The following is a 17,163-nucleotide window of genomic DNA, read 5'->3' on the forward strand; positions in this document are numbered from 1 at the left end:
TTCAATACATAAAACTTCACTTGAACTGTTTAATTTCTACGCTATAAATTCATTAAATACACGAACAAAAACTATATATTTTTAACATTAAACAATACTATATACTTTTAAAAGTTTACAAAACGTGATTTTAAAACTAATTAAAAAAAATTAAGTTACATAATAAAAACTGTATATATATATATATATATATATATATATATATATATGTATATATATATAAGAAGATTATATCTAAAATTAAAACATTATCATTGCTTCCATCACATTATATTGATAAATTATTATGATACGTTTGTGGATGATAGTTTCAAAGCTCTGTTAATGCTATTTTGGTTGGTCGCAAATACTCTAGAACTTCTAAACTGCTGGATTGAATTTAGTTCTTTTTTCCTAGGTGTTTTAGAAGGTATATGCTTATACTTTGTCGTTTATTTTAAAGTATAATCGAAAAAATAGTTTATTTATTTCATAACCTTTAATATAAGCTAAAAAAAGAATAAAAGGTACTAAATTTAGAGTTTAATTCAACATAAATCCAAAGTATATGCTAAAATTTACAAAATATTAAGTTTTAAAAAAAAAGTTGTCGTTAAACTTTCAATAATAAGTTAATAAAAAAACATAAATACTTTTCAACTTACTTTTGACTATTGTTGTTAATTTTGTACATAAAATTAAACTTTGTTGTGTTTAAAGTTTCCCGATTACGTTGTCCATGAGCTGTTTTTAAAATATATTCATAAGTTACATTATAAGTTTTAAAAGAATGATTCTAAAATTACGAGTTTTGTATATGCATTCTATTGTGATCAAAATTTTTAATGAAGTTTTTAATATACAGTAAATGTAGAAACTAAAAAAACAAACTGTTTAATACAAGTTCACTAAATAACTTAATGACAAATACAAAATCACACTTATATTGAACAACATATTGACAATGAGCATTAACTTATTTCTAAAATATAATTTAAATAATTAATGACAAATCGTTTGGTGATAGTTTCCTAGTTGGGCGGGAGCAAAGTTGTAGTTTTTCGTGATAATTTTCTGCTGCACTGTATCATTGGACCTTAGTCTGTAAAAATTTTCAGTTAAACTAAAAAACCTGGAGTTCGTAGTTTTTCAGTCATATTTTTGCTTCAATTTTACTACTTTAAGCTAAGTTTGAGAAAAGGGGTTTTTAACTAAATTTTTATATTTTTTATATAAAACTTCTATATAAATACTTAAAACTATTGTAATAAAACCATTACAAAAAATATTTATCAACAACACACTGCACATTTTTATAAATCTAGTTTTAAAAATAAGAATGCAATAGAATAGAAACAAAAATGCTTTTGTTAAGTCAAAGTGAATCTAAGAAAACAGGGTAATCAAATTAATAAAACGTATATACATATATGTTTAATTTGACATGTGGTAGTTTACTACACGTAAACAGTTAACAAAAAAATTTACAAAAAAACTAAAATATAATCGATCATAATCATGCTTTTAAAAAGACAGAGCAAAAAACTGTCTACATATTTAGTTACTGTAAATTTTTTTTGTAGAGAAAAAATACTTTTGAAAACATATGCTAACCTAACTCAATACATAAAAGTTTACAAGAACTCTTTAATTTCGATGGTATAAAATTAAATAGTTCAAGTAAACTTTTATGTAATGAACTAACCTTCAATATTTTTTACCAGAAACTTTTACAATACAAATTGTGGTTTCTAAACTTCAAAACCATAGCTATTGATTTTCTGTGACACAAACAACAAACTTGTTTTGATTTAGAAAATATGATGATCTTTTAACTGAGTTTGGCGCAGTCATCACAGTACGATGATGACGTGGCAATGATGTTGATTGTGAAGTAATATTCAAATCATCGATGGCAAGCGATGAAGGTTTCAGAATTTCATACTTCCAATCGGAAGCTTCTTGCACTTTATCTGCTGATTTTGAGTGAACTAAAGTATTAGAAAGAATATGATTTTGTATTTAGAGGCAACATTTTTCAATTTTAAGTTAAGTAAATAAGTCAACTATGAGGTATTTATTTTCAGCCTATCAAATAAATTATTCAAAACAACTGTTAAAAATTAGTTTGAAAAACTGTTTAAGACTAATTTAGTTTATAACAAAGCTAGGAATCTTGTTTTCTAGCTTATTGCAAAAGTACAAGAGTAAAGACCTCGAAATTTAAAATAGAGTTACTTTAATCATATGCAGTCTAATTTTATTTTAATATTATTCGTTAAAAATTTTATTAATAAAAGAACGTGAATGTGTACAATTTTAGCAGGACAATTACACTAGCTGGAAGCTTAGAAATTGTTAAACATAAAGGGTTTTTTAACTTTTATAAATATATTTAAAACATCATATATTAATTTTAATTAGATACATTTTTTTTCAATGAATAGTAACCAGTAAATACTTTAGGATTAGTTCTTCCTTCCTTTTCATGTAATTATTTTATATTATGATTTATTATCTTATTTTTTATTTTACATTTAATTTAATTAATTTAGACTTAAAAATTATAAATATTATATAGTTTTATAACAGTCGGATTTAACATTAAGTATTTTATATATTATTAACATATAAAAACCTATAGCAATTATTTTTATTTTTAATGGACCACATGTATACACCTACTTTAGCTTCTATTCTTTCCTTACAGTATTTATATTTTTACAGAGCTCAGTTAAAGTGTGTTGACTCGTTTAACGCACAGAAACATATGTTAGTGTAATAAAAGAAGGATATTCTATAATTTGTTATTATTATATTTAAAACATAAATTCTTAAAAAAAAATTATGATTACAATTAATGTTACCTTTCTTTGATTTTGAGGCTAAAGAAGCTTTCTTTACAATTTCTGAAAAAAAAGTTATATATTACTTGTATTTCAAAAAGATTTGTTTAAAATAACATTAATTTTAGCAAAAAAATTCTGAGAATAAACTAAAACACGATTAGAATAACAAAAAAATAGTTTTAGAGTTCATTGAAACTTAGGAATAAATTTGAAATTTTAAAACTAATTTTTTATACGCTTAGAACAATGAAATATATAAAAGTGTTTCGTGTCCTAAATATAGATAAAGAAAAAAAGTGGTAAAAGCTTGAAGTGAATTTATATTCAATATTGATAATCAATTAATTGTTAAGTGGACTTGTCTGAAGCGTGACTATTGAATATTGTGTAATGACTAATTATAATCAAGATCACGTAACTTTACAGCACTTAAAGTCCTCAATATTTTGAAAAACATCTACTTAAAAGTTAAACCTGATTAGATTTATACTTAATTTGAACAATATTTAAACATATAATTTGGAATATTTTAGGTAATATGTTAAAAAACAAGATAGTTATATAAAAAGTCTAAAAAGGTTTAATAATAGTTTTATCTATCTTTAATTTCAAAACATAATAATGTTTAAAATAGTTATCTATTAATAACTTTAACAGTTATAATATTTATAATGCCTATAAAAATAACAAAGTTAGTTAGTTTTTCAACTTAAGTTTAAGTATGAACGCTATATAAGTTAAAAAACACTATAAAAAAATTAATTGGAAAATTTTGATTAATTAAATAATACAATATAATAAATGCAAGGCTGAATACTTAAGCTTAATATCATCATCATCAATACAACATCACAAACCTTTGACGTTGTTAACAGAACTTCTGTTCGAATATTTCGTAACCACTTCGCTCTTTCTCTTCTCAATTTTGTTTTCAGCAGTTTTTCTGATGTAAACTTCAGGGATTTTCGTGGCGGAATCGGGAGCGATTACCTCCGAAATTTCCGCCACCACCGCCACTTTGGCCGGTTCTTGCGCAAAAAAATTTATTTTGGTGGCTTTCGGCGCTTTTTTCCTAACGAAGGCAGTTTTCGGCCGACGGTTGGAATTTTTTTGTCGGCGGCGGTTCGATTGTGACGAGACAGCAGCTGTGAGAACATGCAAATTTTTACAAGCCGGTTTTTCACCGACAGTCCAGCATGCTGATTGTGAATTTACTATAAATAATTTACTTAAAATCTTTTTTAAGTTTGTGTATCAATGCATCCTTGCGAAACCGGTAGGTTATAGCTGGGAGTTTTTATTAGATTAAATAAAAAGTAAAGTTCCAACATGGTATTTAATGTAACGTTGAAAATATTTGATAAATACAGAAAGCTTAAAGATTTGACAAATTTGCAAAATTTAAGATGATTAATTGGTATTTAGTGTGAATGTACTAAATTATATATTTTAAAATTAAAGAAAATGTACTATATTAAGTATTAAATAAATATTAACTTTGTGCTTTTGAATGACATAATAACCTTTTTATAATAAAAAATCTCTTCAAGTGCTGTTCACAATACGAAATAAGTAAAATACACCACATTTATTTGAAAATATAATACATTTTAATTTATAAGAATATGACAACCAAATATCTTAAAGCCTATATATATATATATATATTTTATAGAATAAAACTTCCAATATGACTAATGTAAAATTTTTGAAAAACATTGAGATCATTTACATTTTAGATAACTTTATCCAAGTTTTGCTGGAAATAAATCATTAATCTAGCAAGCTGCTTTTTTAACTATTAGCATAACATTTAACATTTTTTAATTCACCGGGTATTTTAAGTAAATAAAGATAAAACGTAAATTTAGTTGTTTGTAAACATTAATGTATCATAGTCTGTGAATTCTACAATTTTTAGTGAATAGCATACTAAATGACAGTTTATTAAGAGTAAATAATTTTCGAAATTTATTTACAATACTGTTAATAAAATCAAGAAAAAACACGAAAACTGAATAATTATCAAACTAGCATATTAAAACTAATACTTAAAGAATCGATTAAGTGTTTATTGAAATTTTGTTCATGCAGTATAAAATTACCTCTTTTCGGTGAAGTTTTTACTTGAATAGCTGGGATGTCGTTGTTTGTTTCGTTTTTGAGCTGTTCAATATTTATAATTTAATGTCGACTGTTGATCTTAACGGAGTTTGTTTTAACTCTCAGTTTAGCGTCTAAAACAGCAGTTCACAGTAGAACAACTTTTAATAAAACTACTACATAAGAATATTGTGATTATTTTTATAGCTAACTAGCTAGCTGCCAATTTTGAATTTTTAAAGTCTTCAGATAAAAAATTAATTAATTTCATGCAAAAACCTTTGGCACATCAGTACAATCATCATTTTTGCTTTGCGTATCTAATGCTATCGCTTTTTCAGCGATTTTTTGCTTTGCAGCGGTTGAACTATTTTTTGACTTCTTTAATCTTTTCTGATAAAGAATATTAAATTCAACATATTTGCATTAAAAAAAGAAAAAGCAGCTATTTTCATTCTAAAATCAAAGATGAAGACTAAAGGTTTAACTGAAAAAAGTTAAAAGTTTACTTTTTTCGTTGAATGTTTATATTTATTGAAAACAAAATAGATAGCTATTTTAAATTATACTACTAGTAAACCATAATGTTAAGTAATAAAAAGGTATACTCAAGGCTTGTATAAATGTAAAAAGCTATAGTAAAACGAAATTTAACATAAAAACGTTACTATATGAACATAATTAAAAACAGATAAACACATTGTGAGTCAAACTTATTACCTTCTTTTTAGCAGTGTTGTGCTTGTCAGCATTCAACGGGTATTTAGGAGGTTGGGCCGGCGTCTCCTTGTTTTGTGTTTTCACCTGAAATGAAAAAGTCTTTGATTTAACCCTTCCTTTCTCGCTCTGTGTCTTGCACCTGTGGGTCTTTTTCTTTGTAGCTTCGCTCTCACACCTTCCTTCGCTTGTTATTGCTACAACCTGATAAAAGGCGTCAGAACATTTAGCAAATCTGAGACAAAACAAGGTTAATACATTTTAAAAGTATGTTCGTAACAAGCTGTTCAATTAAACGTAAAGAACTTATTTTCTCTTAGTTATTAAAAAAAAGCAATAAGTTTAATTTTAAGTTACAAATACCCACAGTAAATGAATACTCCGTGTTGGCGATGAGGTTTGTCGCGCGGTGACTTTTTTCCACTCCGCTGTACATGGCGACCTGATTGGCCAGCAACTCATACCTGAAAAACCTGCCTACTGGGTTTGCAGGCGAATTCCAAGATACCGTCATCTCGTTTCTACCAATCACTGAAACTTGAGGTTTTTCAGGTGCATGATAACCTATTATTTATTTATTTTAGTATGTTCATATGAGCTACTAAAAATACGTTGATTTAAGTAAAACTCAATAAAAAAAAAAGTAACAAACATACTTTTAGTCATAACCGACGACAAAAGTTTAAGCTATGCATGTGACAACAATAACAAATAACAGGTTTTTTATTCTATTTATAGTGTGAAACAGTTTAGAATACTCTTTTTAAGAATTTGAGAAATAAATAATAATTGGATGCTAATAGTGAATTTGTTTAAAATTAAGACGAAGTAAAAATTGAGTATAACTAAAAATTAAAAAAACATACAATTATGCAATGAAAATTATTACAGTTTAATCTAGAACTAAAATTAGGATAATAAAAGATTAAAATAAGCGAGACCGTAAAACTCAAGTAAAACTTATAAAATATTTATTATTACATTTTCGTATGAGCATCTTATAAATTGTCATGTTTAGAAGTTTAAAAACAATGAGTAGATGAAAAACTTTATATAAACTATAAAAAAAAATTAGTATAAAAAATTTGAAAGGTTAAAAATCAAACGAACTTAGTCGATATTTTTGTTTTTTAATACTTTTTTAGCTAGAGCAACGAAATATATTTGAAAAATTATTTAAGAAAACTTTAATTTTACTTTTATTATTTTACCGTAACAGTTTTTTATTTTTCATTAAAACAACACTTTTTTTATTTTTTTTATTTCTACCCATAAAGTATTTTAATAAAAATTAAAATAACTTTTTTAAATAACTTTACAAGCATCATTATATTAAAATTTTCTTCAACTATTCTGCTTTTTTAGTTGAAAACTAGTTTCTAAACATTAAGAAATTGTTTAACGTTCGCTTCAAATCACTTAAGACATTTAAAATAAATATATGAAGAACTTCAAAAAACATTAGATTACAGAGTAAATTAAAAGCAAGTGTACAAGGTTATACTAAAAATGTATAAAACAAACTATAAAGTTTCAAAAAACTTAGTTCAGTAGTAGTAACAATAGTTTCAGCTCTTTTTCCGCTACCCACGCTGGTATGAGCTGATACTTCTACCAAGTAACTGTTGCTTGGATGTAACCTGCAAACTGTGTACGAATTTTCAATAGTCTGTTCTACCATCCGTTTGTCTGTTTATAAAATAGTTATTAAAAATTAAAAGATCTATAATGAAAAAATAATACAGTTATGTCAAGTTATTACTTGCAATTTCAAAATGTTTCGAACAAAAAATACTTCAAAGAATACAAAGTTTATTGAGGATATTGAGGTTTTAAAGTTTTAATATCTATTGCATTAGTAAACATAAGCAAAGATATATTTTCATTGAGTTTTAAATTTATGAGAAAATTGGTCATGAAAATTAGCCTTCATTCGCTTGTATGGAATTTTTTTTTACAAAATTATACGTATCTAAAACTTAATCTAGAATTTAAACTCAACAAAAATTATCTTAAAGTCTATACTTTGGGCTTTTAAATTCAGGACAACAACAAACTTTGTAAAAAAAATGGTAGATCCGTATGGCTGTAGTTGTTAAAATAATCAACTTTTAGTCCAAAATAATAATCTTTATAAAACAAAATAAATAACTGACACATAATATAGAAAATCTTAATACTTTTATGTATCAATCTGTTTACCGAGGTACACTGTGTATCCAAGAACGGTTCCATTGGGTTTCTCGGGAGGCTGCCAACTGACCCGAATTTTTGTTGGATAAGTCATCACTGTTCGTAAGTTCAACGGTCTTTCTGGAACTCCTTGAACTGAAAAAAAAAGTAGTGAAAGTTTAGTACATGTCATAATTTTTATAAACACAAGCAAAAAGCGTGACAACGTAACTTTTTATCGAAGTTTTATTTGTTGGCTTCAATCTGAACAAACAAAACTTTCTAAGGAGCAAAAACGAAACAATCAACAAATATTTGCTCATTGGCTTTTATCTACACGAAATATTACAAGCACAATATTGTTTGCTCATTAATGGCTTTTGTAAAACACCAAAGCATAAACAAATATAATTTATATTTTGAAACTTATCATTAATAAAATAAAAAAAATAAATACATCCATACAAAAAAGTATATTTAATTTGTCGTAATAGACTTAAGTCTAACGTTTTGTTTTTTACTATTTATTACAATAAAGGAATTCAGGTTATTCTTTCTCATTTTGTATTAAAATTAAGAAAAAAATAGTCATAGTATCTTTAATTGCAATATAAAATAAACCTGTAGTGAATTCAGACTCTTCGCTAATTAAACTTTCTTTATCGATAACTTTAGCTTTTACTTTTACTTTGTAACACGTATTTGCTTCTAAGTCAGTAATTTTGTATTTTGTTTTTGGGCCTTCATACTTTAAAATTGAATCTAAAAAAAATACAAGTAAAACTATTAAAATACTATTTATTTTCAACAATAATATAATTAGAAGTAAAATAAAATGTTCTTTTATGCAAAAAATCATTGAGCTTTAAAAACAATATTTAAAAAAAATATCTATATATCCCGAATGGTAATTATGGATCTGAATGATCACTGATTGTTGATAAAGATAATGATCACCTAAATAAAGATGATAAGTAATAACGATGTCATCTGAAAACTGAAACTTTTCCCATTCGACAGTTGCATAATCAAAACCAATGTCTGATATTTGAGGTTTAGATGGACGCTTAACCGTTTTAAGAGTTTCTAAAGTCTTGCTTATTTCATCTTTTACTTCTGTATAAGAATGTGTTTAGTTATATAAAGAGTTTTAGATAAATAGTTTTTTGATAAAAATGTTTATTTTAAATTTTTGAAAAACACTTTTAACGTAAAGTTTAAATTAAAAAGAAATACTTAAGTAAACTTACCAAAAAAAATACATTTATTTTTAACTATTTGTTGTAACTTATTCATCAGAGTTTCAAAATTTCGAAGTTTATATAAACCAAAACTGTTCGCAGATAATGTTCTTAAAGTCCTGTTTTTTTGATAATAAGCAAAGCATATGAAAATTGGTAGTACAATATCTAACATACTATAAAAAATAACTTAAATAAGGTAGCTTAGTTATACACTAATAACGGAAAGAAGGCAGGAAAAAAAACTTGTTAAATTTTTTTAGTTGGAAATGAAAAAAATAGTCTGTAAATAAAAAACATCATGAACTTTGTTTTCTAAAAAGTAGATTTCGTTATTTGATTTTTATCTTGGTTACCAAAATTTATGTTTAACAGTTTTGAAAATTAGTATAAGCGATCAAAATTAAACAGTAACCTATTGAAGGTTCCAACTAAAAGGACAAAAAAGAACACTTTTATTAAATCTATCAATATCTACAGCAGGGTTTTCAAAAATGGGTAATTTTTTCAGAAGCTTTTTTGGCTATCCGGAGGCGTTTATTAGTAAGGCGGCAAAAATTTAAATGGGTAAATAACTAGTAAATGGGAGATATATAAAAAGTGAGCCTTAATTTAAATTTCTACCGAAAGGGCATTTATGAAAATGAGTTTGGGAAACCCTGATCTATAGTTACTAAGCAATCTAAGTAAACTGTTGGCTTGTTTTAAAATCAATTTGTATATAAATTTATTTTTACATGGTTGCTGTTTTTAAATTTTAGTAATTTTTCCTTTTAAATTTGAAACTCAACAGCTTTCAAACTGTCTTGAAAATATTTTCTTGAAACTACAGTTCCTAGGGTGTATTTTATTTTTGATACTAATGATAATAGAACTTTATTCTATACTTTTGTTTTCAATTTAGAAATTTTAACACAAACTAATCATATATTACTAAAAGGTGCATAAAAACTTACATAGCAGCAAACCATGCGGCTTCATCATCGTCACAGTTAGCACAGAGTTCCAGCAAACAGCTGATGCATGACGTGAGGTTGTTTGAAGTCAACACTAGATGACTTCCTTCTCCTGTTGTTGCCAAGCAACTCGTTGCAAAACACGCGTTCTTTTTGCATGAAAGCTTTCCTTCTACGAGCATTAGCATTAAGGATTTCACCTAAAAAAATTTCAATTACAATAAAAATGAACTTTATTTTGCAAGATTGTAAGCCAGTATATTAATATTTTTACATAGTATCAACGACAACATCTGAAAACCTTTATTTAGTTAATAAACATCATGTTAAAAAATGTATTTCTGCACCCTCAATTATATATCTTTAAATAATCTGAAGAGTTAACAAATAAAAAGATTATCCTCGTGAAAGTTTCTTACTTACAACTCATTTATATAACTAATTTAAATAATATTGAGACAGAACTAAAAAAGAAACTAAATATACCAGTGGAAAATAAAAATCAAATTTTTGCCTGTTTATTGTTTTTATCAAATATTGTTTTATTTAGTCATTTTTGTGGAAACTTACGTCTTTGAATTCTAATCAAAATTAGAAATGATCGTTTGGGTAAGAAAAGTTAAGGCTCAGAGTAAAAAAAATATTTTTTTGTTTGTATTGGTGTATGAAATTCAGATGTTAACACAGCAACGACTCATTTATTTCGTTTCTAAGTTGCATATATAATTAATTTAAGTACATTAGTAAATTTAACGACAGTCTTGGTTTGTTATAAGTTTATTGAAAGTGTGTACTAAAAGAAGCTAATTATCTAAGATTAAAATGTAACCGATAAAATGTATAAAATAAATAAAAAATGTTTATAATTTTTGTTAACAAAATTGCTAAGTTATTATATATCTTTAAATTATTAGAAAATTAAACAAGCCAAAACCACAAAATAATATTTATTTTGCACTTCACTGTAAACTATGCAATTGTTTTGATGTGTGTGCGTACACAGAAGCAATTAAGTACGTCGTAACAATGAGAGTAAACTGAGCTTTATTACGTCATAAAGGGGTTGTTCACAACGGAACAAAAAATCTTTCAAGGTGTGAGAGTCGCTTTCTCAAAAGTTTTGTTTTTTATTTTCAACTTCAAAACATACATGGAATTTACAACGATGTTTATTTGGGAAATAAACAATTTTTGTTATTGTCGGTAGAAACTCTTTTGAACGCAGTCATAAGAAATATATTACTCAATAAATGGGAACAAATAAAAAATTTTAAATAATGTCTTTTAATTTACTTGTAAATTTAAATATAAGATTTTTATTATAAATAATAAGAAATTTAAAAAATTTAAAGCTAAAATTATTTTTTAGTTTTAAATAGAAAGCTATTTATTCGTTTTGACTTTGTTTCGTTAAAATCATAACAGATCTTCAAAAATATGGCGCCGAAAAGAACAATGTTACTTTTGTACTAGAAGATTTAAGAAAGATTAAATTTAAGCAACGCAAACGCAAGAAAAAAGTCTTTTGTCAACTACACTACCTGCAAAAAAATCGAAACAACACAACTGTACTGCTAAAATAACAAAGTTTACAGACAGCTTTTAAATACAAGGGTGTTTCAAGGGTGGTTAATGTTGAAACAATAAAAATAATTGTGAATAAATGACTTTTTCAAATTAAAATTTACTAACAAAAAATTCAATCAGTCATAACAAAGGAATGGAATAAAATTTCACCTTTTATGTAAAAAGTGAATAAAAAAATTTCATTTTAACCATAACAAACGAAGAAACAAGATAAATTAAAACACAAAAACATTGTTGATAGAAATAAAAATTATAAAAAAAAAAATTTTACCATTTGTTTTATATAAGGAGAACGAAGAAGCAGTTTACTCCCTTTTTCAATACTCAACAATCTTCCAACTGTAAACGCTGAGTTCATACCTCGACCTTTTAATAAATTTAACTTAAAATTATTACATTTAATTTATGAACTACACAGTATTGACAAAAAAGCTTATGTTTGCAAAATATATTAAATGTTTTTCAGTATTTAAAAATAATGTTTTAGTATGTAATTGATTTTACCTACCAACTACTTAAGTAATTCTTTTTTGAAAAGCGATTATTACTAAACAACAATAAAAATTTACAGCTAACATAAAACCTTGAATTCAAAAATCATAAGTTAAATTATGACTATAAAAACTATAAACAGAATCTCTAATAACTAAGGATACGTAATACAAGAAAACTAAAAAATAACTTTATACAATTAAAATTAAAATTAGTCTAAGATTCTAGACATTATCATTCTCTATGTTTAGCTATAGTTCATGTACAAATACTTTAATTAAATTTTAAAATTGAATAATCCATACAATTCTATCATACACATTTATAAATGAGTCATGTTGTTTATATAAACTAAAACAAAAATGCTTTTATGTTCCCAAGCTCTTGATATTTTATTTCTAATCCCAATCAAGACTTACCTTCTTGATCTACACCTAAAGATATAATTAGATGTTTGATGATATGCGAGCAGTACTTGTGATCTAATAATTTGTTGCAAGCTTCATCTGACATTGTTAATCTGTATATTTTAATATTGTTTAACAATATTTCAATGAAGTAAATATATTGATCTATAACTAATTATTACAGTAAGAATATTATAGTTTTAAGTATCTCAAATCTTCAATTGATTGTGTGTTGTTCTTCGTGATTTTTTGTCTTTATCAAAATCGTTTTAAATAAAAAGTCTTTTTTATTTTACAAAAAAATCTACAAAGTTATAAGTACTCGTTACATTGCCTAAAGTACTTTTTATTTTATTTCATTTAGTTTTTGCGAGTTTAAACTAGAGATACTAATTAGATTTATTACTTGAAAAACTTTTCAAATTTTCAAAGCCAGGCATTTTAAAACAAAGTTTACTTTAAAACTTGGTTTATAATTACGTCATAATAAACTTTTTTAAAACTTTTTATATGTAAGAAAATTTTGAATAAATTCAGTTCTAATTTAATTACCTACTGAAGACGAATTTTTTTGAAAGTACTTTAGGCAATGTAAAGAGTACTTATAACTAATTATTAAAAATAAAAATTATACAAAAATATTTTTAGATTTTCACATAAGCTATAAAAACAAGTATATTTGCAAAAAAATATCATTTACCTGAATAACTTGATGAAGAAATGTTTAATTTAACTTAAAAGATTTTAAAATGAAACCTTTTCATGTACTATTTATTTAAGTTACATTTTTTCAATAACAATATGTTACATAAAAAAAGCTAACAGGTAAAAATACGCAAAGATATAACATACTATTTTTAAAATACATACTGCATTTGTAAGAAACTATACAGTTTAAAGCGTACATTTTAATACAAATAATACATTTAGATGTTTATTTCTTAATTAAAGTATATTATTAGCGAACAACAAAAGATAACGTTTTAGTAGGTTTTACTCATCATCAAACTTTAAAAAGTAATTTATTTACCTAGATTGATTGTTTAGTAAGCTAAATAAAATATTGAAATTAAACAAATCAATAAAATAAAAATAGAAAAAGTATTTTTAAACAAATCTTTGTTTGTAAACAACTTAAGATAAGGTAAATTTGAACTTTATTTTTTTTAAATGTTTCTTTTAAAAAAAACAAAAACTTAAACAACAAACCTAGCAAGTAATAGTGCAACATTAGCTGAAGTTGCAAAATTTTTACAAAGCAACAATTCAGCGAGGTGAGATAACAAAATATCGAAGAAAAAATTATTGGTTATCATTTTCATTCGGAATATTGAACTCTCTGCCTATAAAATTTTATAAATTTAAAGAAATTTTTGTAACTGCTGCACGTTTTATCTATGTAAATTTGACAATATTTATTTGACCTTAAAGTAACACGTAGTATATAGCTCGACCAACTTAAATATCTAAAAAAAGTTTATACATAATACAAAACTGCATATTTATTTAAGCAAATTAAAAAATGACAGTTGGGGTTATAAATAAACTTGATAAAATAAGAAAATATGTACGAAGTTTTTGTGAAGCCATGAAAAAGATACAAAAAAACGTAACTAAGAAAAAATAATCTCATAAATTAATCATTTTTTAAGGAGTGGAATTTCAAATAATTTAAATACTGAAACTGAGCACACTTTTATAAGTTTAAGTAAACATGATTTTTTAATATTTACTTTGCACTTATAGCAAAATGTTTTCTCAAGTGTTTTATTTATTTTAACAATATTTTTTGTAAATTTTAAACTTAATGACTTAAAACAAATATTTAAATTACTGAGTATTTAAATTATTTGAAAAAAAAATTACATAAAGTTTGTAAAATTAAAAAGTAATCTAAATACTATTCAACTTAAAATTTAATTGATATTGAAAATAATTGTAAACTTGCTTCAAGTGAAAACTTTGTTGTTACTAATAAACATTAAGTTAAAAAATTATGTATTGTAAAAAATAAACAAATATTAAACTAATGTTGCAAGACATCCTGTTGAGTTCATCACTATTTCTTCATCTGGACTTGAAAGCATAGAAGCTAAGCTCTAAAAATACGTTAAGACTGCAAAACAAAATCTAAAAAAAAATTTTCCAAAAAATTACACAATTATAGTTTGTTGTATTGTATTACTAACATGTACTAAGAAGTTTTTATGAACTTATTACCATTTTACAAGAGACAGAAGTATATTGATATAAACTTCAAATATTATTTCTATAGAAGCTTTTTTTTGGTTACAAACTAACTTAAAATTAGTCAAAAAAAATAGCTGTTTACTTTTCTTATGTTTTATAGTAACTTTTAAGATATATACTATCAAACTTGGGGATTTTCATATGCTAATTATGGAAGGCGCAAACTAAGAAAGACCATTTCACTAAAAAAATTTTTTTTTCAATATTTCTTAGCACTAATTTGTAAACTTTTTCAGTCTAAACTATATACAGCTAAAACTAAGTAATTAATTTAAGCTATAATGAAAACATTTAATAAATTTTACCAATTAGATATCATAAAAACCTCAAGTAATTTATTGTTTCTATTTCTTTCAGTTAGTTGATAAATACATTTTACACCTTCTTTAGACTCTGCTAAACTTCCAACAATGAATGCTGCATTACTTGCACATCTATAAAAACATTTTGTATTGTTTTATAACATTCTTTATTTTTCTAAAAATTTCAAAAAAAAAATGAAACTTACAATTTAAGGAAATTTAGTTTAAGTTTTACTAAATTCAGCACAGTTAACAACTCTATAATAAAAATTAAGCAAAAATTTAATATACTAAGTCGTTTTCTAAATAACTTTGTTTTAATTTTATGCTAAATATAACTTCAAACAAAAGACTAGATTGACAAAATTTTACAGTAAACATTTACAATGTTTATAAGATTATTCTAAAAGTATAAGAACTCTGTGTGATTTCTAACAAAAAAAACAAAACAGAAAGTAACTGAATTAGTTTATTTTTTTAATTTTATGTATATAACTGACTGTTAAAATTTTTGTATAACATGCTTTAGACTTTAAAAAAATATTTATAGCCTTTTACAGCATAACACTTAAATTGATAACATAAGTACAATTTATTATTTTTTACTTTCAGAAAATAATTCATCTAATCAAAAAATGTTTAATACTTTTTTTGACCAAAGTTAACTATACCACCAACCAAAAAATATATACTGTATTGTATAATATCTATTAAGACATAATATTGTAAAAATGGTTAATTGTGCTAATTGAATTATTATTAACAACTATAAATAAAACTACACAAAAATAGTTGACTAGATAATCATATACTAGTTTTCATCTTTTTTGATGTTAGTACAGTGTAAGAAATCTTATCAAGTAAATATACAAGTTTAAACAGTTTATAAATATTTAAATTAAATGTGATAAAAAGCAAAACATTATTTTAAATTTAACCAGTAGTTATTACGGCCATCATCAACAGAGTTGAGATGCATCGCACCATCAATATTAATTAATGATCTTGTAGTAAAGTTCATTAACTATTATTAATTTAACAAATGAAAAAGTAGAGCTAAATTTATATACTAGAAATTTTTAAGTAAACCTTTCATCGTTATCCAAGTAAAACAAGTTAGTCAATGACCAGATTAAGTCCTTGCAATTAAATATACTTAAAAAGTCTTCTGAAGTTCCTTCTTTATTTACGTTGAAGTCATGAGCAAGACATTCTAAACAATTTAGCAAAACATCATGATTAGTTGAAAGTAAATCCTGGCAGTTTGTTGTCAACATTTGTTAAGTTTTTGTTAAATTTCAATTAAATATAATTCTGTATCAATTAAAATAAGTCATTAATAGTTATTTACTAAACTCTTTTTAATAAATTGAAAAAAATTAACAGTAATCTATAAATATCAATATGACGAAATAATGAGTTAAGTACTCTATGCTCACTTAAAGCTATGTACATAATTAATACTTTTTAAAGATATTATGTATAAGTTCAATTAAATTTTTCTAAAAAACCGCAGTACTTACTATCATTTATTCATTGATAGACATTTTGCAAAAGTTAACTAAAAAAGTTTAATCATACCAACTATATTTGTAAAAACACTTTTTAACTATATTCTTCATATTCTGAAAACATTTGTTTAACACTGCATGATTTTGAATACTAACTTAAACAAATATAATAGTAACACTACTTCTAACTAAAAAAATAAGAAAAAATAATATAAATAAACTGAAACTGCAATAAACAAAACAAATTAAAATGTTTTAGTCAAAAATTAACTTGGTAGTTAGAGTATTAAGCCTTTAAAACCTTTCAATTTTTGTTTTTTCATGCTGGGTAACTATATTTTCCATTACTTCTTTGACTATCTTTTTCTCAAATTTTTCTTCATTTAATTGATTTCTTATTTGAATTATAGTAAAAAAAGGACACAAGCAGCCTGATAAAATGTCAAAGTTAATGTGGCTTGGGATTCCATTTTTTTTCCTAAAAACGTGTTTAGATAGACCAACTGACTTCAAGGAGCCAATATAAAAAGGAGACAATGCTAAGTAAGCACCATGTAAAAAATTATCGCTATCTTCTTGAATCATTTTTAGCTCAAC

The 17,163-nt window shown here is 24.6% G+C and overlaps 1 protein-coding gene across 6 annotated transcripts; it reads right to left on the reverse strand.

Moving 5' to 3' along the window:
* Positions 1-254: 254 nt before the first annotated feature.
* LOC145849861 (uncharacterized) lies at positions 255-16,365 on the reverse strand. 6 transcript variants are annotated; one of them, XM_082954949.1, is made up of 22 exons: positions 16,145-16,365; positions 15,079-15,187; positions 14,531-14,602; positions 13,713-13,846; positions 12,516-12,616; positions 11,876-11,970; positions 10,018-10,217; positions 9,071-9,180; positions 8,778-8,936; positions 8,442-8,582; positions 7,851-7,976; positions 7,191-7,337; positions 6,016-6,212; positions 5,652-5,852; positions 5,211-5,324; positions 4,934-4,994; positions 3,686-3,856; positions 2,847-2,888; positions 1,781-1,955; positions 990-1,081; positions 645-723; positions 255-393 (listed from the first exon to the last, which is right to left on the reverse strand). In XM_082954949.1, the coding sequence occupies exons 1-22, from the start codon at positions 16,330-16,332 to the stop codon at positions 285-287; spliced, it is 2,823 nt and encodes a 940-aa protein (XP_082811075.1). In that variant the 5' UTR covers positions 16,333-16,365; the 3' UTR covers positions 255-284. The 6 variants fall into 6 exon arrangements, with proteins under 6 accessions (XP_082811075.1, XP_082811073.1, XP_082811072.1 ...); XM_082954947.1 differs by having other exon boundaries at positions 1,781-1,952; positions 3,686-3,973; XM_082954946.1 differs by having other exon boundaries at positions 3,686-3,973.
* Between the last annotated feature and the right edge of the window lie 798 nt (positions 16,366-17,163).

This window comes from Thalia democratica, chromosome 2 (assembly GCF_965202585.1).
Source record: "Thalia democratica chromosome 2, ktThaDemo2.hap1.1, whole genome shotgun sequence".
Classification (NCBI taxonomy): Eukaryota; Metazoa; Chordata; class Thaliacea; order Salpida; family Salpidae; genus Thalia; species Thalia democratica.

Bases quoted from the DNA above. Each gene is read 5' to 3' on its own strand.
- LOC145849861 (XM_082954946.1), bottom strand. From the start codon at position 16,332: ATGTTGACAACAAACTGCCAGGATTTACTTTCAACTAATCATGATGTT. The intron at 14,603-15,078 runs GTTTTTATGATA...ACGTATTTTTAG, and splicing joins GAAACAATAAATTACTTGAG to AGCTTAGCTTCTATGCTTTC. The intron at 5,325-5,651 runs GTAATAAGTTTG...ATTCTTTATCAG, and splicing joins ACAACACTGCTAAAAAGAAG to AAAAGATTAAAGAAGTCAAA.